Genomic DNA, 19572 nt, shown 5'->3' on the forward strand with positions numbered 1-19572 from the left:
CAGGCACGACATTCGTCTTCAACTTCTAGGTTTGCATCGCAGACGGCGCTAGAAATTTCCACTGCCATATTGCGTCGGCCCCGGAGAAGAAGCAGCAAACCATGAAACTCCAGCGCCAAATTCTGGAGGAGCCTCGTCGAGAGTTTCGACAAGTTTTTCAATTTCTGACCTAGTCAGAGGCTGGGGGGATGAGTCTGAGTTCAACTCGACTTCTTCCACCAGTCGGATTGACTTTCACGAGCCGGCACATAAGCCATCGTGAAGTGGGCTTATAGAAATCCAGCAAGCCCCGGAAGAAATCTGAAGTTGACAATGCGAGACCCCGCTCAATGAAGTGGGCAAATATTACCGTCTCATTGGGGTAGGTCTCCAGTGGGCAGGTGTTGTCATAAGCAGATCTTCAGTTGATGAAGTTCTAATCTTGGAGTAAATTGGCGGTTACGAGCATCTTGTTATCCTCCTCCTTTAGAGTTGACCGCTTCCAGGCACAGACGGGATTTGGCGACGCAGTCTGATCGGTATTCCCGTACTTGAGTGTCGGCAACTGCGGCTCTTTCTTCTTATCAGATCTTTTCTTCTTCTCGCCCTCGCTCGCTTTGGATGCGGTAGCCTTCCTTCCCATCTTTGATGTCACGAGTATTTTCAGTCACATACGCTCAGGGGCTGCTTGGTGGGGGGATGGCTGTGCAGGTGTTCGAAGATCGAACAATGGTGGTGGCGGGCTAATGTGTGGAAGTTGGAAAGGGAAATGGTAAAGGTAAAACGGAAGGGATAACTTCCTCCGTTATTTATCACAGTGGTGCGGTAACAACTGCGCAAATAAAGAGATTTCGATTTAAAGGATCCCCAAATTTTGGGATACTTGATTGGCAGTTACCTATTTCAGGAAAAGATAAATCTCTTTCCAGAGATGGTCACGTTGACCATAGGTTGACCCTTCTACGCACCAAACTAGTTGGCTAAAAGCTCGGGGGCTATGTGCCACGTGTTCATCGACAAAAAAGTTTTTCCTCCGGATTTTAAGGGAAAGCGATGCAAATTACAGACCCTCAACTTGATTCTTCGATTCAACCTAAGGCTCGGGGGCTACTCCATTTGGAGTGCGACTTTCGTCGCACTTCCATATAAAATTCAAGGTTGAAAGATACAAGACTAAAGTTGAATGAGGCTTAAGCACATTCTAGCCGCATGGCAGTCTTTGAGTACCTTTGAAAATTCAACCAGATGAAGTACTTGAAAAGCACCAAAACTAGTCGGTGAAGTCTACGAAAGTCCTCGGAACTGCTGCATTTGACTAAAAAGTACTCGGGGGCTTGTCATATATACATCTATGAGCCCACTAGAATCTTTGGATAGTCCTAAATATAGGGCTGGACATCGAAACACATCGGATATGGAGATCATTGCGCAGGACGGCGTAGTCTATATGGAAAGATAGGAACTAGTCGAGGATTAGGAAAATACTTATTGTAATAAGAGTAGAACTACTTTAGTCGTATCCGACTAGTATACTTATAACCAATCGACCTTTAACCCTGCCCCATCAATATAAGGTGAGGCAGGGACCCCTCCAAAGCAATTCAATCCAACCAATATACACGACGTGGGGTATTAAACAATTTAGTAGCCTGAACCTATCTAAATTGTGTGTTTGCGTTTAAATTTGAGTTCCTGATCTCAACGAACTCCACTAACCAAAACGTTGCCTCAAGCACCCATCGGTAAGTTATCGGATTTAAACACTGATACTAACGTGTTCCGATTCAAAACGCTACGCTGGCGGCGGCAAGAGAGCGGAGGATCGGAGCTCTCCAACGGCCAGAATGTTGTGGGTGGAAGCAGTAGCCTCTGCGGCGCGGCGCAGGCAGCCGATACAATGCCTCCCTCCTCGGCCGCCAGGAGACGACGAGTCGACGACGACGCCTCTGCGGCTCTGCCTGCCTGCAAGGTCAAAACCGTGTGGTTGTGGCGGGGAGTCGCGTCGCGCCTGCAGCTCGCCTTCACTGCGCTGCTGGCTTCTGCTGCCTGCACGTGAACCGCACCAGTGCCGTGCCGGGAGTCCGGGGCTGTAGGGAGATGGCGCTGCGCTACCTGTGACTCTGCTTTTTATTTTTTTATTAAGCCTCGTCATCAGCCGGACATCCATGGCGCGGCGCGTCAGAGTGGGGCGTCCCGTACTCTACTCATCCAGTGGGCCCGGCCGGACAACGCGTCTTCGCTGCTCCACCCCAACTCCACATTCAAAGCGGCGGCAGCACGGCGCCACCGGACGGGCACGGCCGCGGCCGCGATCCGTCATCCGTGCGCGGCCGGCACGCGCATACCTGAGCTACGCAGCGGGAGGGGCAGGGCAGGCCGCCGCATTCATGGCCGCTGCGTCACCCGCCACCCTGCTGCCTGCCTCCGCTCACCACCCACCCAGCTGGGCTGCCATGATGACGGCGACGAGGAAGACGACGGCGGTGAGCTCTCACAGTCTCACCCGTTTCTCTCTGACTGCTCGTGCGGTCACGCCGGGCATGCGTGCGGTTAGATACGGGCTATCTGTCAGCTAACCGCATGGGGATACGGATGACGATGGTTACCCGTGCAATGCAGAGGCCAAAATTCTCCTACACAAACCAAACCACCAGTCCACCACCAATGTTTTCCCAGCAAAACGAGCTGGTTTTTTTTCCCCCGACCCTTTTTGTTTTGCCCCCTCCTAAACGTCCCCGTGATGATCATACAGTATTCAATGGACGCAGCGGATTCCCGCTCTAGGCTCCAGAGCAGCATGGCCAAGCCTCGACTCGAATGAATGCCAACACGCCATGCGACGATGCTGGCAGCATGGCCGCCGCCGCCGCCGCCGCCGCCAACGCGCTCCCTCGATCCATCAGCTGCAGGCAGCTCGCCGCTCATGGCCGCCCGCCGCCGCCGACTCGCTGCCCATGCTCATCAGCGTGGTCAGGTGCGGGATCTCCTTGGGCACCGACGCCGTCAGCACCTGCACCCAGCCACACCGGCATCAATAAAATCCCCGACGCCAACAACGGCATTCACCACCGATCACCACCCCCAACGCCCAACGTCGAACGAACACCGCGTGCTACATACCTCGTGGCCGTCCTCGGTGACGAGGACCTCGTCCTCGATGCGGATCCCGATGCCGCGGAACCTCCCCGGCGCGCGCTCGTTCAGGACCGGGGCCGGCGGGATGTACACGCCGGGCTCGATCGTTATGACCTGCACATGGACAACGAGAAAACACACACCATCCTTGTTGTCAGCCAGTGCTGCTGCCGTGCTGGAGGGAGCTCCAAAGATGAACGGACAATGGAGTTATTGGTGCCCCGGGGCCGCTGCCATCCGGCAATGGCAGCGAAGCACCTACGCGCGCTACACTTGGCGGCTCAGTTGGGTGACAACAGGGCAGGAGCAACTGCGGAGGGGTTAAGGTGATACGCCAAATATGGAAAGGAAAGCACAGTGCTACAGCCTAATATCCTGAGACGCCAGTTGGATCGCTAGCTGTACCAAAGATTCAGGGCGATACGCCAAGACCGAGGGTTGGAGGGTCCGGGGAAACTGAAGTAACTAGGGTAGGATGTAGGAGGAGGAAGAGAGACGTAGCATCGGCTACTTACCACGCCGGGCTCCAAGGGTTTGTCCTTGGGGAGCGTCACCGAGTCATGAATGTCCATGCCTAACGAGTGACCTGGAATCCGGGACACCAACACAGATGGACATGTTAGGCTCTGGTCCGTGGTCCCCCAGGGCTGGGGGCACCCCACCACCATCTCTTGCATTCAACACCAAATCTAGAGAACAGATGGACAGCGGGACGGACCTATCGCGGTCGGGTTCAGGTAGTTGTATTGGATGGACTTCCCCTTCTCCAGGATCCCCAGTTCTTGGAATCCCTTTATCAGCATTTTTACCTGCATCCCAGAGATTTTGAGATTAAGGAGGATCTTCTGAAACTTTCATGACATTTAATTTACGTATTTTCGTGAAAATGAAAATAGAAAGAAAACCAGAATGACACCAGAGACATACCGAATGATTGTGTATCTCGTTGATGCTTGTGCCCGGTTTACAGAGCTTTATGCACTCTTTATTTGTCTCCAGTATTAGGCTGTAGAGCTCTTCCTGGAGTCAGTCATGATGAGGATTCAAACTATGAGCTCAAGTCTTCAAAAATACCAAACTAGACCAACTGTTTCTGGAGTATACTAGTATTGCGTATACATAAATAGGACAGTAAAAGTCGAGCACTTACCTGAGCAGGAGAAAATCTGCCACATGGTGGCCATGTTCGAGTCAGATCACTAAGGTAGCCATGATACTCACAGCCAACATCCATGAGCAGAAGATCACCTGTTTTGATCTGTCAAACAGCTGCGTTATTGACTTCACAAGAAAATAGCTCTGAGATGTGGAATGGTCCAACGAGAGACAAGAAAAGGTCCTCACTTTTCTATCGTTTCTTGAGTAGTGTATAACACTGCCATTTGCTCCTCCACCAACTACAGGATGGAACCTACACGGAAACAAAACACAAGGTAAATCATCTGATACTAGCACCTTGCTCTATCAACAAAGAATAGTGAGTTCCTTGATCCAATTATGATCTCATATTGCATACGCACAAGAACTTAATTCAGCTATCAATTAACAAATGAATGGATAGGAAGAATACACGGCAGAATACTTACGCCATTCTTTGGGCACCTCTCATTTTGCACTCATATTCAATCTTAGCTGCCAGCTGGCTTTCCTCCCTGTGGGTCCTCGATAGCAACATCGTTTGTAAAAGAGACTGGTCAGGAAAAGAGAATCAGTCAGTACGCACATATTCAAGTCAATAGTTAATACAGTATTTATGTGTCTCTAAGACAGTCACTTGATCTTGTGTTTTAGCCTTTTGGGTTTGACAATTTGTGTCCTGTATCCTACCATATCCCTAATAGAAACAGACGTACTGTATTTTCATTGAGTACTTGTTGGAGGCCCAACCAATAGTAGCGAAATGCATTATGTGGGGTGTCTGAGTGCACAAATCTATGTTATGGAGCCAACCAGGAGGCAGGAAAATATGTGCATGACAGCATGGTACAGATAATCATTAGGGAAATAGTGTACCTTTGGGTTTATCAAACCAAAAAGGACTACATAATTTCAGCGGGCTTTGTTGGAAGCCCAATCAATAATAGGGAGATGATCTATGTGGGGCGACTGAGTGCACAAACCTGAGTTATGGAGCCAGCCGGAAGGGAAATATCAAATATGTGCAGGACAGCGTGGTACGAATAGTAATTATGGAAACAGTGCACCTTTTGGGTTTACCAAACGAAAAAGGACTACACATTCATTCGTAACTACCTAATTAGCTAAAGTACCTTGGGGGCCTGTCTAGTTCTCTACCAACAGTTTTTCCTGCATCAACCCCAATAGTTCACCTATAGAAATAAAAACCCAGTTTGAACCTTCCCAACCTGAATGACTCTAGTTCTAATAACTGTATCAGATGGAGGCAAAACTAAAATTCTGAACTGTAATATCAAACACATTTCAGCAAATTCTCTATGCAGGTTGAACTGAGAATTTAAGACTGTTCCAAAAATCATGGGATGCCAGTGGCAATTTTATTACCAAAATATACCTGAGAAACAATAGATGCCGATTCCCTCATCAACTTAATTTCAGATTTTGACTTGATCCACCGTAATTCATCGGTGTAATATGTAAGATCTTTTACTTTATTGTTGAGGGACGCCCGGCGGAAGGCATCCAAGTTCTTGTAAGAAGATGATGATGTCTTTACATTGTGATATACCCCTTTTGACTGCTCAATCATTTCAGGAAGGATCTGTATTTCAGTAGCAATGGTGTTAGTGGTAGAAAATTCAGTAATTAACAACTAACAAAGTTGTACTAGCAGGAAATAACAGGTAGTGATCAAAATTGACAACAAATAATGCTGGAAGAAAATCTGAGTGCAGACCTTTTGCATCTGACTAAGTGAAAATGCTTTATCCGCTTTAAAGAATTCCACAGCTGCCTCAATTCCAGCAGTTTGACCTTGCCAAACTACATCCTAGCAGAATTACACATTAATAAGAATTACGTGGCATACTTCGAAAAGGTATCAGAATAAGAGCTCATTACCTCCTTATTTGTATCAGGCATGAACATGCATAGTCCGGTTTCTTCACTCAAAACTGCTACGCCACCAGGTTGTGTACAACCAGTAATGTACAGGTAATCACCATTCTGTCTGAATGGATAGGGCACTACATCAGTCATCATCTGCTGATCAGCAGAGGCAATAATGGCCAAGCTCTTTTCCGGCAGCACCTCCAAAAGCTTTTTTCTTCTAGAGATGTACTCCTCAGTTGTGATGCCTGGTGTGATCTCTCCATCAGCTAATAACTGGCTCATAGTGACACAATGTTTAAGAAACAAATATAAAACCAAGTGGTTTAAGAAACAAAATAATAGGATGGTGATTAGCAAGATTTGTACAGAAGCATATTTCAGTGGGCATGAATGTTACACATGTGGGCATATTCGGCATACACCTGTTGTGGATCAGATTATTGCTCTTGTAACTTATATAAGGTGGATTAGCCAACACTCTTGTAGTGTAGTGGTAAGCTCCCCAGTTCAAATCCTGGTGGCAGCAAAAAAAACTCCCCATGGTTCAAATCCTGGTGGCAGCAAAAAAAACTCCTGCTGGCAAACCCAAAAAATAGTGGCAAGGCGCCAGCCTATGGCACCTATGGTTGGTTTGGGCCCTCCTACCAGGGGGTAGTTGCAGTGGTCGCCAACCTAATTGGTCGTGGTCAGCCCAGGTTACGGTGTGGCCCTATAGGGTGAAGCCGGGGTTCGGGGGTTTTCTCGGCCGGATTGGCTAAGATCCGTGTTCCACCAGACGAAATTCCGCGGCCGCCTAAGCGCGCTTATGTGCCGCGCGGCGGGGTACCGCAGCGCCTAGGGGGTAGGTGGTCCCCTAGGCGGCCCGTGGTGGCGGCGGAGGCTAGGACGATGGCGGCGAGGTCAGGGACGGGCAGCGGCAGAGGTAGGGACGGGCGGCGGCGGAGGAGGCAGGGACGGGCGGCGGCGGCAGCGGAGGAGGCAGGGGCGGCTGCCGGTGCGCGGAGGAGGAGGAGGAGGAGGCAAGGGACAGAGACCCGCAGCGGCGGTGGCTGGGATGGCGGGGGCGATGCAGGGACCGTGGTCTCGCGAGTGGCTAAGAGGAGAGGTTGAGAGGATAAGGTGGGAGGAGGGAGGGAATAGGGAAAAGGTGGGACTGTTGTGGAGGAAGGTGGTTGGTCTGGCGGGATCGGCTTCGGCAGTGAGGACCTTGGGGGCCCTTTTTCGAAGTCAGGAGGACTCTGGTCGTGCTTGGTGTTCCTCATGGGTCGGCAGTTCGTGGTTGTCGTTCTGGTGATACTTGCCACCCTGGAACTATACTTGCGTTGCCTCCTCCGTGTCGGCCTGAAGGTGGACGAGCTGCATCATCTGCCCAACCATCTTAGGGGCAGCCTCATATAGCTTGCAGAACATGTTACGGTTCATCAGGCTAGAACGGAAGTACCAGATGATGTCGCGGTCCTCGACGCCGGCCAACCTGTTGCGGTTCTTGAAGAAGCGGTTCACGTACTCTCGGAGAGTTTCGTTCTTCCACTAGCAGACTTGCCCAAGATTCTCCGTGTTTCCAGGTCAGCTGTAGGTAGCCTGGTAGTTCTGGGTAAAAGCCCTAGCGAGCTGACCCCAGGTGTCGATGCTGCTTGGCGGGAGGTTCTCTAGCCACAGGAGAGGGGCGGGACCCATCATCACCGAGAAATAGGCGGCCATCTGGTCGTAGGTGTCGTTGGCGGCTTTCACCGTGGTGCTGTACGTTTTGAGCCATATAGTAGGCTCGGAGCGACCGTCGTACTTTTCGTTGATAGCCAGCTTGAACGTGGCAGGCCACTCAACGGCCCTGAGGCGGGAAGTGAAAGTGACGAAACCATCGATCGTTGTGTCGTCGTCGTCCTCAAGGTTGTATTCGACGGGTGGTGCCCTGGGGCATCCACCATTGTTGCGCCTGGGTGGGACGTAAGCGTCTTCAGGGGCGTCGTACATGCGGTCGTAGTCGGCACAGCGATGCATCTCCTTTTCTTGGGGTCGACAGTCCTCTCGTTCTGTGCGGTTTAGCCTACCGTCGAGTCCAGGAGCACCGTAGTCGTAGTCGTACTCAGCGCGGCGGCGGAGCTCGGCTTCTTCCTGCTCTTGGTGGTGGTTGTTGAGGTCGGGCGTAGGTCGCGGCAGTCGCGTAGCTGTTCGCGGAGGTCATGTTGCCGACCTTGTCTGCCACGGTTCTCGCCATCGCTTCTCCTGCCACAGCAGCGGTTGTCAAGTTGACGGGTGTTGTTGGTGGGTGGGTTGGTGGGTTGCTCCACCTCCTCTTCACGGACGAGCTCCAACCAACCTCCAGCTCGGTTACCGTGGTCGCCTTGGTAGTGACCGAATCTGCTATGAGCGGATCGGCTTCGAGAGTGCCGGTGGACCAGGAGTCTTGACCGGCTCTGGGCCCACTCTTTGACCTGGGTGTTGGCGACGCGGATACGTGCCCGGATCTGCCGAAGTGGCTCCGAGTCTAGAAAGTTTTCCAGATCGGCGAAGGCAACTCCCAGGTTAGCCTGGGGTGTGGTGAAGACGTTGTGGCCGACCTCCTCGAGGCCGGCTTGTAGATTGCGGGCGCGCATAGGGCGCCTGCGTTTGCCCTGAGCACCATCCTGATCGGCATTGTCACCATCATTGGCACGCGGTGGTTCGGCGTTGGCGGCGGGCGGTGGTCGGCGCTGATCGCCTGCTGCCTCGGCTCCCATGATAGCAGCAGGTTGTTGATGTTGCTGGGCGTCGGCTTGCTCCCGTTGGCGCCGTATTGCACGGTCCTGGTTCTTGGCGTTGCGACCTTCTTCCTGAGAAGAGGTTTCGCCATCCACGGGTGGATCGTTAGCGGAGACCACAGAGGCTTCGCGATCTGGCGTGGTGGAGTTGCTCTCGACGTCGTTTCCATAAGGGTTCGGAGTCAGAACGATGTAGGGGATCTGATACTAGCCACAGTCCGAAAACTGGGCGGGTCCAGTTGGATCTTCAGATTGGATCTGAAGAGACTGCGCGAGTTTCACGAAAAACACGGCAACCGAGTTCCTCAGGCCAAAGGGGGCGCGGGAAGGACCCTGCGCCGACCTTGTTGGGCATAGCGCCGTCTCGGAGAGGTTGATGCACTCAGCAATGGTGTTGCTGATGTGATCTTGCCCCGCAATCAGGTCGGAGGGCGTGGGTGGGCGAGTTGCAGCAAGGATGATGGGAATCCTCTCGGAGAGGGAGAGGTCGCCGATCTGCTGGGCGAGCAACACGAAGGTCTTCAGGTGGAGGTCTTGCTCTGCTGGCGCAGGTCCAACGGACGCCGAGCCGTCGAAGGGAGCGGATCGGGATCTGCCGGCATGGTCCCGAAGTGAAGCTGGATCGGGTTGGCGAGGGTGTCCTTCATGCTCTCGAGGAAGATGACGCCGGGGTGAGATGCCATTGAGCTCACTAGGGAGGATCTAACAATCTCCCCTACCTGGCGCGCCAACTGTCAGATCTAGTAACCGGCAGTCCACCGGGGGGTTACCCAAGTGGTAGATTTGTAGGCAGGGAGGATTGTGAGACCAAGAACTCGAAGGTAATCACGAGAACACGAAGGTTTAGATAGGTTTGGGCCTCCGGAGAGTAATACCCTATGTCCTGTGTTTTGCTAGATTGTATTGCTGGTATGGTATGCGGAGAGCTGAGATGCCCTCGGGAGGCGCCCTTGGTCACCTTATATAGGCTGATGACCTAAGGTTACAAGTCGGTTTGAATCTAATCTGGTCGGTTGTTACATGGAAAGCAACCCAAGTCAGATTACTACAAGTATCCCACAATATTCGGGCCGTTTCGAATTGCCCGGTCTCCCCGCACGTTCTGGTCGAGCGGGCCCACTTGCTAGGGCCGACCAGTATCCTGGTCGGTGGGGACCCATGGGGTACCCATATCCCTCACTCGGGTTGGGCTGTTTTGATGGGCCTTCAGTTCGATTTTAGGCCCACTAGTCTTCTATTTTTCTTTTTTTTTAAGGATATGTATATATATGGCAAGGTATATGCGTATGTACAACACCGCCTAGGAGACCGCCTTGAAACGCCTAGGCACGCCTAGGCTCTAGGCGGTGGGTCACCGCCTAGAGAGCGCCTAGCGCCTTTTGCAACCTTGGCTAAGATTTCTTCTTAGTGCAATGCCGCGGGGGCGGTCTTTCCCCCGCCGATCGAGTTTTTTCTTATAAGGTGGATTAATTAATTTATTTGATAATAATAAAGTGCTTTGTGTAGATCCACATAATACAAGATAAAACTGTAAGCAATGGATGCCACAACAAGAGGATACAAAACAAACTTGTTAAGCTTGAAAATGAAATGATACTGGGTCTTAGCTATAGATACTAATACAGAACAAGAGGAACATAAGATGGTAAGATCTTATTTTGAATGTCACAAAAAATGGTAATGTTACTATGTTAGAGAAGAGATGCATATGTTTCCAGGGTGGTCCTGCAGGATCTCTCACAAAGAAATTCAAGTTTTCATAACAAGATGGGAAAGTATCACACGAACTGAGTTAATAGGCAACATGTTACAGCACTCCGAAAACAGATACGTGCAAAACACAATGTGACTTTTTAGCAGTGTCTAGAGTCTAAGGCACTGGACCTGTCTTTTTTTTTCTCTAACACACAGTATCATTATATTAAGAAGGAAAAGAGTAACAATAATACAACCTCTAGTGGGGTAAAGATAATACAAGATGACACTGGGCCTGTCTGGATGTCATTGTTTCAAAAAAAAATCATGTTATCAAGAAACCGAAATTTTAGAAACAAGAGGCGTGCAAAACCATGGTTTAGGAAAAAAGAGGTTCCGAGTTTTACCAATATTTATGGTGTTCAAAACTATAAAATTTCTTGTATCCAAACACCTTGTAGGTTTCCAAAACCAAAGTATTCTGTAAAACTGTAGTATATTTCTCTAAAACTCTGAAAATCCTTTGTCTCCAACAGGACCAAGTGTCAGATGCCTGTAAAATTTGGAACCACATCAAGTAATGGGAATAGCAGTACCTCAGGGTGTGTCTGGGGCGTTGGTTGGCCAACATCGACTATTCCTCCAGAAGTGTATGCAGCTCGCTGTACCAAACCATGAGAAGCAGATAGGAATCGAGATGCTACCTGGGTGCAACATTGCAAGACAGAGATGGATCAGTACACTGGTAAACAGCGGTAAAAGAGAAACACTGCTTTTTGTGAGGCACTGAGTCCACATTTCGCAACAATTTAGGAGAAAAGACATAGGTCAGCCTGTGAAAAGAATTTGCCCCTTCTCTCATCATGAAAGGGAAGCTTGGCCACTTCGACTAACCAACCAATTACAATAAAATTACACTATGCTCGTATCGCTGCAGCGGCGCTCTGATTCAGTTGGCAATCAGGAAATACAAACATAGCCGTGAAAGAAAACAAGCTACATGTTCCTATGTCCAAAGAAAACGAGACACATGCAATCCACACAGTTCCGGCCCAAATTAACCAAGAACGCCATCTAATCTTGAAATGAGCTCTACTGGCACATGGAGGAATTTTTCCTCGACAACCAATCCAACTAGGCCATCCAAGACTATCTCACCTACAGGCTAATACGACATGTGCCCTCCATTCCAAGCCTGACCAATGTTTCTACGAGCCAGAATAAAATTCAACAAAACTCCAGACTCCAAGATGCTACCTGAAGCTACTCGCGCCCAATCCAATTCCCAGAGCCCAGAAATACTTCATACTTGAGCTTTTGTTCATCGGAACCCGCAACAAGTCACACCCCAAGCATCAGCAATCCGGAGGAGCCACACGGATTCGCCAAGAACACGGGCCCGGAGGATCCGACGCCTAAGTTTGCAAAGCAGCGCGCGCAGAATCCCACCCCCTCCTCTCCGATTAAAAAAAATGAAAAAACAGAGAAGGACGACAAGGGACGGAGGGTGGGGGCAAATGGGAGATGGGAGTGGGGGGGGGTGCTTCAGGCTTCAGCGATCTGCTTACCTCGGTTGCTCGCAGCGTTCGCCGTAGCAGCCGCGCCGCCATGGCCATCGGCAGCAGCACAGCAGCCTCCCTAAAACCTTGCTCGAGTTCGCTTTCGCTTCTCCTTCTCTATCAAGTTGTCACCAATCTTAAAGCACGTCTATTAGGCCAGGTCGCTATGCGTGCTGAGCTCTCGAGTCCCGACTCCCGAGAGATGGATGGGATGGTAGAATTCCGAGCAGGCGGGGCCGCCGGCGTGGGGCGAGGCTGGCTGGCGGCGGCCGGCGCGGGAGCAGGGGCGGGGGCAAGCAGCGAGCGCGGAGGTGGAGCCGGCCGGCGAGCGCGGAGGCGGGCGCTGCGGGCGGCGGCGGCGAAAGTGACAGGAGTAGAGAGAGATGGTATGGGAATGGGAGGATTAAACAAACACTGACATGCGGGCCCTACATTAATTTTGAAAAATCGTGATATACTAGCAAAGACTGTTGCGCAGGAAAGCGCTATGATTTTGATAAGAAGTTTTGGAATTAAAATTACATAATACTAAAATATGATGTCAAGACATTCTGATGCCGAAGCGCCAGTAGTCCTCTCAGAAAGTAAGAATCCCAACTTGTTTTGCACAATCAGATTCAAAACACAAATTACCAGCAAACACGGTGGATGCCATTCAGAACGCAACTTTGCGTACACCAACAACTCACAACATAATACAAATTACTTGAAACCATGTCATAGGAAACCGGAAAGAAAATCCTTTATCCGATCGATGTAGGGCGACCGGGTGGGGATTATGTGGCCCATATCATGCTCAACAATGGAGCAGCAATCCTGCTGAAATTGATCAGCAAGTTCACAGCTCGCCCTGTTCGCTATCTGCCGATCATGGCCTTCGCCATTGCCAAAACAATGCAGCGAGGGGAGCTTGATTAGTTCGGCATCAAAATCACCCACTGGTGCTGGATACCCAGAGCAGAACATCCCAAACCTGAACTTCGGAGCACCGGAGGTCTCTTGCTGCTTCCTGCAGAACAAGGCAGCCATGGCAGCGCCCTGAGAGAAGCCAAGGATTCCGTCGAAGCACCCCATCTGAGAGATTGTGTTTTCTAGGTAGACGTATGATTCCTCAAAGCCTTCGGTTTGTTGCTGGTACTGAAGTGGGTCGAATGGCGCATCTGCAACCTTCCAGTCTTGCTCGGTGCTGCAGCTGGAGTTTGGAGCGATGAGCCATGCAAATTTCCGTTTTGGTGTCTCAGGCGGAGGTGAGGGTTTGTCAGAGCAGTGGCTCTGGATTGGTTGGTATACAAAAGGAAGCTCATGAGGAGCGTCTATGAAGACAAGCTCAGCAATGTGCTTCAGCTTCTTGGCAAGTGCTGACATTCTTCCCTTAAAATTGGATGCGTTCTGCCGGAAACCATGCAAGCAGAGGATCCTCAGCTTTTTCAGCTGCTCGCTACCTGTAACATTTCACCTAAGTTAGAGAAAGGTCAACCCTAAGAAATACAAGTACTGAAGCTAATTTACGCAACTGCATGTTTATACTAGTTCAGACTGAATGCACTAGAGAACGTCAGAATAAACAGATGATTCAGAGGAACAAAAATGCATATGGACTAAAACTCTTCAGAATTAGGGGCATTGTGTAATAAAGTTAACATTGATATTACGGCTACCCAACCTACTACCATTTATCTATATTGTTCAAGCCTAGCCCAATGCATTTGTTCTGTACTTCTGTCCATAGCATAGGACCTATGTGCATATTGATAAGAACATAAATATATTATCTATCGTCCAGAAAGTGCAGTGGAAAACTGATACAGACCTTACCATTACACCAGGGGACTTTGGAGGTCAGAATGTGATTGCTTATGGATGGCTTTTCAAAACCAGAAGGTTCAGATAGCCCTGTCTGTATCTCACAGTCTTGCCTTGTTGATATTTGGCAGGGTTCCTTTCCATTCTTTTGACACAGCTCGCATACATACTCCTTAGTGGAATCCTAGAGATTAAAAAAGAGAAGTTAGGCGATTATACAATTGAGCATAAAATTAATGTGACAATCAGCAAACATTCATAAAAAAAATGCATTAAAAAATATTGCATTTGACTCAACCTGACATGTAGGGCACACTAAGACCAACATTCTACAGTTGCTGCAACGACACCGGGATGAATAGTCATCATAGGAAGAACCACATATCAAACACGTTCCAAGTATGTTCTCTTTCAGGCTTCCTACTGAGATTCTGTAAAACGACATTCCACAAGCTAGTGGTAAGGAAACTAAGGAAATCCAGAAGGGCACAGTTTGGAGCTTTGTTGCATTAGACAACTACCAACCTGTGGTCAAATACAAAATTCTTTCCTTCAAAATAGCCACCGTCTGGAAATTGCTCCAGATACCGCTGGATGCCACCATATAGCTAACATAAACATAATAATAAACAGTCAAGAACAATACAAACTACTCAAGCACGCCCAAGAACTCAAGACTAAAGACAAACCAAACAAAGTCTAGCATATTACCTGAAAAACGTTCTCAAATCCTTCACCTTTTGAGCGAATATAAGCTGATGCCATCTCACATCGTATACCTCCAGTGCAGTACCTGTAAATACCAATAAGATAGTTAAGCTGCCTGCTTGGTGTGGCCAAATGCATCAGTCTAATTCAAGGTTAATTCAAAGATCCAGCCAAACATACATCAGAATTGACTTCCCACGCAACTTCTCAGTATGCTCATCTATCCATGAAGGCAGGTCACTGTATTGCCTGATTTCTGGATCTAAAGTCTCCACATTTGGTACATTGAACTTGCCGATCCGCGTCTCATACACATTCCTCGCGTCCACGACAACCACTTCATTCTTCTCTGCAGATGCCACTGCATCCGAACTAGTCCCAGCTAAAAGAACAATCCCAACTTAGCAATTACAATCCATTCTTAAACCAGGAATTGGCAACCCAAACTGAAATGGACAAGTCTCAATCTGAGAATCCACTCACCAACATTTTGGAGCACTGAATGGAACTCAGCGGCTGACAAGTGTTTCCCTGCACCCAAAATCTCCGGGGGTGCCGAGGTGGGATTGGAGCACAGGGTAACCAGCTCCTGCCAACCAATGCAGCAACAACAGTTCAAAAGTGACGAATGGCTCTACAAAATAGTAAAAGGTGAAACCATTCTGCTGGAAGGAGAGACAAGAACCTTGACAACCCTGACGGAGAGAGAGGTGAAGCCGCATTCCCTGGCGACCCTCTCGTCAACGGGGTCCTCGCAGGACGCCAGCTTGAAGTCGGTGCCGTCGAACAAGGCTTTGGAGCTCATCTCGGCGATGTGCTTCTCTAGCGCCGTCATTCGCCCTCCGAGCTAGCAATACCAAAATGCGAAAGCCGGTGAGGTCACCATGAATGAATTCATGAACGCTACAAAATCCAAAAAGCTCGAAATCTCTGCCCCAAAGGCCGCCTACGATGGAGAGAAGAGAGAGAAGCGGGGGGATGTTGTCACCGTGGCGTTGACGCCGTCGGGGCCGACGCGGACGCGGCCGACGAGCGAGAGGCTGCGGCAGTGCGTTTCGTAGAACGCGGCGAGCGCGGCGGCGTCGGGCACCTCGGCGTACTTGTAGTAGAGAAGCACGCCGTAGCGGTCTCCGCCGCCATCTCCTGTATGCTGCTCCTGCTGCCGCGTCGCGTCCATAGCCGAAAACCCTAGCGGCGGCGACGGCGGCGGCGGAGCGAAGAGGACGAAACGGAGACGACGACGTGGTGGTGGTGTGAATGGACTGGTAGGGCCTCCAGCTGTCTTAAAACGGTATGGGCCGGCCCAGTATGCATATGTGAACCGCGCAATAGGCCCAAATGCCAGCCTGTCTACCGGAGGGCCCAAACATTAGCTCGGCCCACGAAGCACCTTATCCTTCCCCTCCTCGCCCCATTTCGCTCCGCGTCCCCACCCCCAAAACCCCCGGCAAGAACCTTGCTCGGCGACATCTCCGGCCACCTACCCATGGAGGCCACCGCCGCGCCGCGGGCGCTCTCCCTCCTTGCGCCGTCTCCGCCGCTGACGCTGCGGATGAACTGTTGGCGCGTCGCCGTTGGAAGTGTGAGGCGGCGGGGGGCCGTGGCAGTCAGGGCGAAGAAGAAGAGGGGGAGGGGTGGGGATGGGGAGGCGGAGGAGCGGGTGGACACGCACAGCTTCGCGCCCAAGGCCGGCGAGGCCTCCGGGCTGTTTCCCGAGGCCGTCCTGCTTAGAAAGGTTCGATTTTTTTTCACGCCCTGCTTCTAGTATTTTGATACACGGGGCGACGAGGAGGAACATGGTCTGGTTCCTTTCGGGTTTCTGATTCTAAATACTTAGATGAATTCCGTGATTTTGTTTATTTACGGTTAATCGGGCAAATAATTGGAGTGAAGAGGCGCTAGTGATTCGCATTTTAGTGATTGAGTCTAGTCTTCTATGCTTGCGTTTGTGTGAGGCTCTAGTATCAAAGACACAGCCATTTGCCTATGTACCTCCTTCGTCCCAAATTACTATTCGTTTTGGCTTTTCTAAATACATATTGCTATGTATCTAGATATAGTATATATCTAGATGAAAAAGCCAAAACGAATAGTAATTTGGGACCAAGAGAGTAGCTGACATCGTGGAAGTAACTGCTAGCAGTAGAACTTAAGCAGATAAGTGTAAACTATAGTGTGCAAGACAGATCCACTTGCCTATATAACTGAAATTAGTGGAAAGAACTGCTGGCAGTAGAACTTATGCGGATAAGTGTAAACTACTAGAGGAAATACAAAAATATAATGATGCAGTTTTCACGAGGTCTTTGCTACCAAAAGAGCTTGGGCTAACAGGTAAAAACTTTTGGATGCCATTTGTGGAAGAAACAGGAGATACTCTTAATATTTGGATGGGGGAATGCTTGAAGCTATATGGAAGGCTTTATAGCTATGTGTTAATTATTTGTTTTTGTTGTTTTGTTTTGCAGAAAATGGCGAGAGAGGATGGTCAAGTGGCGCCAGAATTTGCTGATGCAGAAGAAGGTGATATTGGATTTTTATGCCATAAAGTTTCTTTTTCTATTAGATGTTCATTTTGGTATCCTAAAATTCACTTTTGTAGTTTATGTAATATTTGATCATTCTAATCCAATTTCTTTTTTGCAGAAAAGCTATATGAATTTCTTAACATTCAGCTTGAGAGTGATTTAAATCTAAAAAGAAGTAAGAGATCTTTCCATTTCTCTTTTTTCCAGCCATTTTTTACAGTTTGCGTGTGCTGGCATTACGTGCTGGTCATTTGCATGTGGATATCTGAGTTCAACTTAAACTTCTTCCTTTCACAGTGCGGCACTACGAAGTAGTTTATCTAATTCATGAGGATCGTGTTGAAGAAGTTGAAGATGTTGTATCAAAAGTACAAGGTGCACCTCTTAGCACTCGTACATCACTTGTGCATCTGTAAATCTTTTTGTAAGCATGTTGGAGCCCTTCTTCTCTCTGATTATACTTAGGCCCTGTTTGGATACTAGGGGCTAAATTTTAGCCTCTGTCACATCGGATGTTTGGATACTAATTAAGAGTATTAAATATAAGCTAATTACAAAACTAATTGCACAGATGGAGGCTAATTCGCGAGACGAATCTATTAAGCCTAATTAGTCCATGATTTGATAATGTGGTGCAACAGTAACCATTTGCTAATGATGGATTAATTAGGCTTAATAGATTCGTCTCACGAATTAGCCCAGGGCTTCTGCAATTAGTTTTATAATTAGCTCATGTTTAGTTCTTCTAATTAGCATCCGAATATTCGATGTGACAAGAGCTAAACTTTAGCCCGAGGATCCAAACACGCACCTAAGAATTAATGTTAATCGCCTAAAGGCAAACAAAAGTATTTATACATGTTTCTAGCTGTAAGAGTTTGACGCCCTCTTGGGCAGCTCCCTGCGAAACTTGCTACGGTCTTTCTGATTTGCTTTGGTGCCTTCGTTTTTTTTCCCCCCATCTCTACATGCAATCTCAAGGGTGGGCAGGAAATCGTTGTTTCTCTATTCCTCGTTATTGTTTTTGGGTATATTCTTTCTGTTACATTTGTTTCAATCAGCCAATGTGCCTAAACCTATGTTTCTTATGTTTTCTAGAGTAGTCCAATAGTTGATCGATATTACTACTGAAGAGTGGGCGTATAACTATTCTCTCTGCTCTCTTGTAGATTTTGTCAGGGCGAAGAAAGGAAGGATATGGAGGCTTAACGATTGGGGATTGCGCAGGCTTGCTTATAAAATAAAGAAAGCAACACATGCCAACTACATCTTAATGAACTTTGAGATAGAGTCAAGATACATCAATGACTTCAAGACCCTTCTAGACAAGGATGAAAGGATCATTAGGCACCTTGTTATGAAACGGGATGAGGCGATTACTGAAGACTGCCCTCCCCCACCAGAGTTCCACACTCTTCGGGCTCAGCAGTATTTTGATGATGAATTTGAAGATGAGGAGGGTTGGGATGCCAGGAGTGAGCTAGAGTCTGCCGATTATGGTGAGGATAATGCTGAAACTGGCGATGAACCTGAAATTATTTATGTTGATGAAGCTGACCAGGATAATTACGAAGACACTAGAAGAAGGAACAGAAAGCTGAAGGTGAAGAAGTATACCGCAGAGAAGGTATTGAGGTAGCATTAGTGTATGGCTTTCAATTAGCTTAAGTCTATTTTAGTTCTTATACAATGGACCACCTGAGTCTCTGTATGATGAGAAAACTTCACATAGTGCCTTACCTGGTGCCAAGGACCAGTACTATGATAATGAGATAGGTATATGTGTTATGGCCAGTACAGCACTTGTAGATGCCTCCTTTAGCGCACCTTTGTTTTTTGTGAGTATCACTTTAATACGCGAAGAAAACCAAAAGCTTAATAATGTATTATGAGTTCAAAATACAGCCCCATTATGAGTACACACTGAGACCCTAACAGCTGCTTGCTTCAACCCTCCCAGAGGGAGTTGCGCAAATCTTGTAGCATTCCAAGGGGTAACTAGTCGGAAGCAACCCTTTGGTTTGTGCTTTAAGTTTGTGCATCTCTCAAGTAGTGTGGAGTATAGAAGCTCCTCCAATTTGATTATCTGCAGAGTGTTTGGTAGGCGTCTCCTTTTTATCTCGTGGTAAAATTCCTGCAGGTCATCACTTGCAAGTTTTGTATTGACTGGGTAATAGTCCGTAGTTGCGTTGCTACGGGCAGATGAAATATAAAAAAATAATTATTATTTTAAAAATATTTTTTACGAATCACACAGTACAAGATGCAGATGCTCATATACATGTACGCACACCTGCTCCTACGAATGCACGCATGCAACCCTACCCTTGTGAACACCTGCTCCTACGAATGCACGCATGCAACCCTACCCTTGTGAGCACCTTCGAAAGACTAAGC

The 19572-nt window shown here is 48.7% G+C and overlaps 3 protein-coding genes across 4 annotated transcripts; 1 reads left to right on the forward strand and 2 right to left on the reverse strand.

Annotated features, from left to right (window-relative positions):
- Nucleotides 1-2572: 2572 nt before the first annotated feature.
- On the reverse strand, nucleotides 2573-12422 carry LOC117848839 (intermediate cleaving peptidase 55, mitochondrial). Its single transcript, XM_034730397.2, has 13 exons — nucleotides 12146-12422; nucleotides 11174-11281; nucleotides 6154-6417; nucleotides 5990-6082; nucleotides 5648-5854; nucleotides 4701-4804; nucleotides 4459-4525; nucleotides 4265-4372; nucleotides 4042-4134; nucleotides 3833-3923; nucleotides 3630-3700; nucleotides 3100-3228; nucleotides 2573-2989 (listed from the first exon to the last, which is right to left on the reverse strand). The coding sequence occupies exons 1-13, from the start codon at nucleotides 12191-12193 to the stop codon at nucleotides 2879-2881; spliced, it is 1494 nt and encodes a 497-aa protein (XP_034586288.1). The 5' UTR covers nucleotides 12194-12422; the 3' UTR covers nucleotides 2573-2878.
- A 343-nt stretch (nucleotides 12423-12765) lies between these two features.
- On the reverse strand, nucleotides 12766-15905 carry LOC117848838 (rhodanese-like domain-containing protein 6). 2 transcript variants are annotated; one of them, XM_034730396.2, is made up of 9 exons: nucleotides 15636-15905; nucleotides 15333-15494; nucleotides 15131-15236; nucleotides 14828-15029; nucleotides 14651-14732; nucleotides 14465-14547; nucleotides 14238-14370; nucleotides 13952-14123; nucleotides 12766-13578 (listed from the first exon to the last, which is right to left on the reverse strand). In XM_034730396.2, the coding sequence occupies exons 1-9, from the start codon at nucleotides 15822-15824 to the stop codon at nucleotides 12854-12856; spliced, it is 1854 nt and encodes a 617-aa protein (XP_034586287.1). In that variant the 5' UTR covers nucleotides 15825-15905; the 3' UTR covers nucleotides 12766-12853. The 2 variants fall into 2 exon arrangements, with proteins under 2 accessions (XP_034586287.1, XP_072148959.1); XM_072292858.1 differs by having other exon boundaries at nucleotides 13425-13578; nucleotides 13947-14123.
- Nucleotides 15906-16062: 157 nt separating this feature from the next.
- On the forward strand, nucleotides 16063-18969 carry LOC117847074 (protein REGULATOR OF FATTY ACID COMPOSITION 3, chloroplastic). Its single transcript, XM_034728234.2, has 5 exons — nucleotides 16063-16382; nucleotides 17116-17170; nucleotides 17294-17350; nucleotides 17473-17550; nucleotides 18345-18969. Exons 1-5 carry the CDS (start codon nucleotides 16134-16136, stop codon nucleotides 18812-18814), a joined length of 909 nt encoding a protein of 302 aa, XP_034584125.1. The 5' UTR covers nucleotides 16063-16133; the 3' UTR covers nucleotides 18815-18969.
- Nucleotides 18970-19572: the final 603 nt, after the last annotated feature.

This window comes from Setaria viridis, chromosome 3, assembly GCF_005286985.2.
Source record: "Setaria viridis chromosome 3, Setaria_viridis_v4.0, whole genome shotgun sequence".
Lineage (NCBI taxonomy): Eukaryota > Viridiplantae > Streptophyta > Magnoliopsida > Poales > Poaceae > Setaria > Setaria viridis.

Excerpts from the sequence above, each read along its gene's own strand:
- LOC117848839 (XM_034730397.2), bottom strand. The coding sequence starts at position 12,193 with ATGGCCATGGCGGCGCGGCTGCTACGGCGAACGCTGCGAGCAACCGAG. Across the intron at positions 11,282-12,145 it reads GAACGCTGCGAGCAACCGAG|GTAGCATCTCGATTCCTATC; the intron begins GTAAGCAGATCG and ends TGTTGCACCCAG. Across the intron at positions 4,373-4,458 it reads ACTCAAGAAACGATAGAAAA|ATCAAAACAGGTGATCTTCT; the intron begins GTGAGGACCTTT and ends GCTGTTTGACAG.
- LOC117848838 (XM_034730396.2), bottom strand. The coding sequence starts at position 15,824 with ATGGACGCGACGCGGCAGCAGGAGCAGCATACAGGAGATGGCGGCGGA. Across the intron at positions 15,030-15,130 it reads TTCAGTGCTCCAAAATGTTG|CTGGGACTAGTTCGGATGCA; the intron begins GTGAGTGGATTC and ends TTGTTCTTTTAG. Across the intron at positions 14,124-14,237 it reads TAGTGTGCCCTACATGTCAG|GATTCCACTAAGGAGTATGT; the intron begins GTTGAGTCAAAT and ends TTTAATCTCTAG.
- LOC117847074 (XM_034728234.2), top strand. The coding sequence starts at position 16,134 with ATGGAGGCCACCGCCGCGCCGCGGGCGCTCTCCCTCCTTGCGCCGTCT. Across the intron at positions 17,171-17,293 it reads ATTTGCTGATGCAGAAGAAG|AAAAGCTATATGAATTTCTT; the intron begins GTGATATTGGAT and ends TCTTTTTTGCAG. Across the intron at positions 17,351-17,472 it reads TGATTTAAATCTAAAAAGAA|TGCGGCACTACGAAGTAGTT; the intron begins GTAAGAGATCTT and ends TTCCTTTCACAG.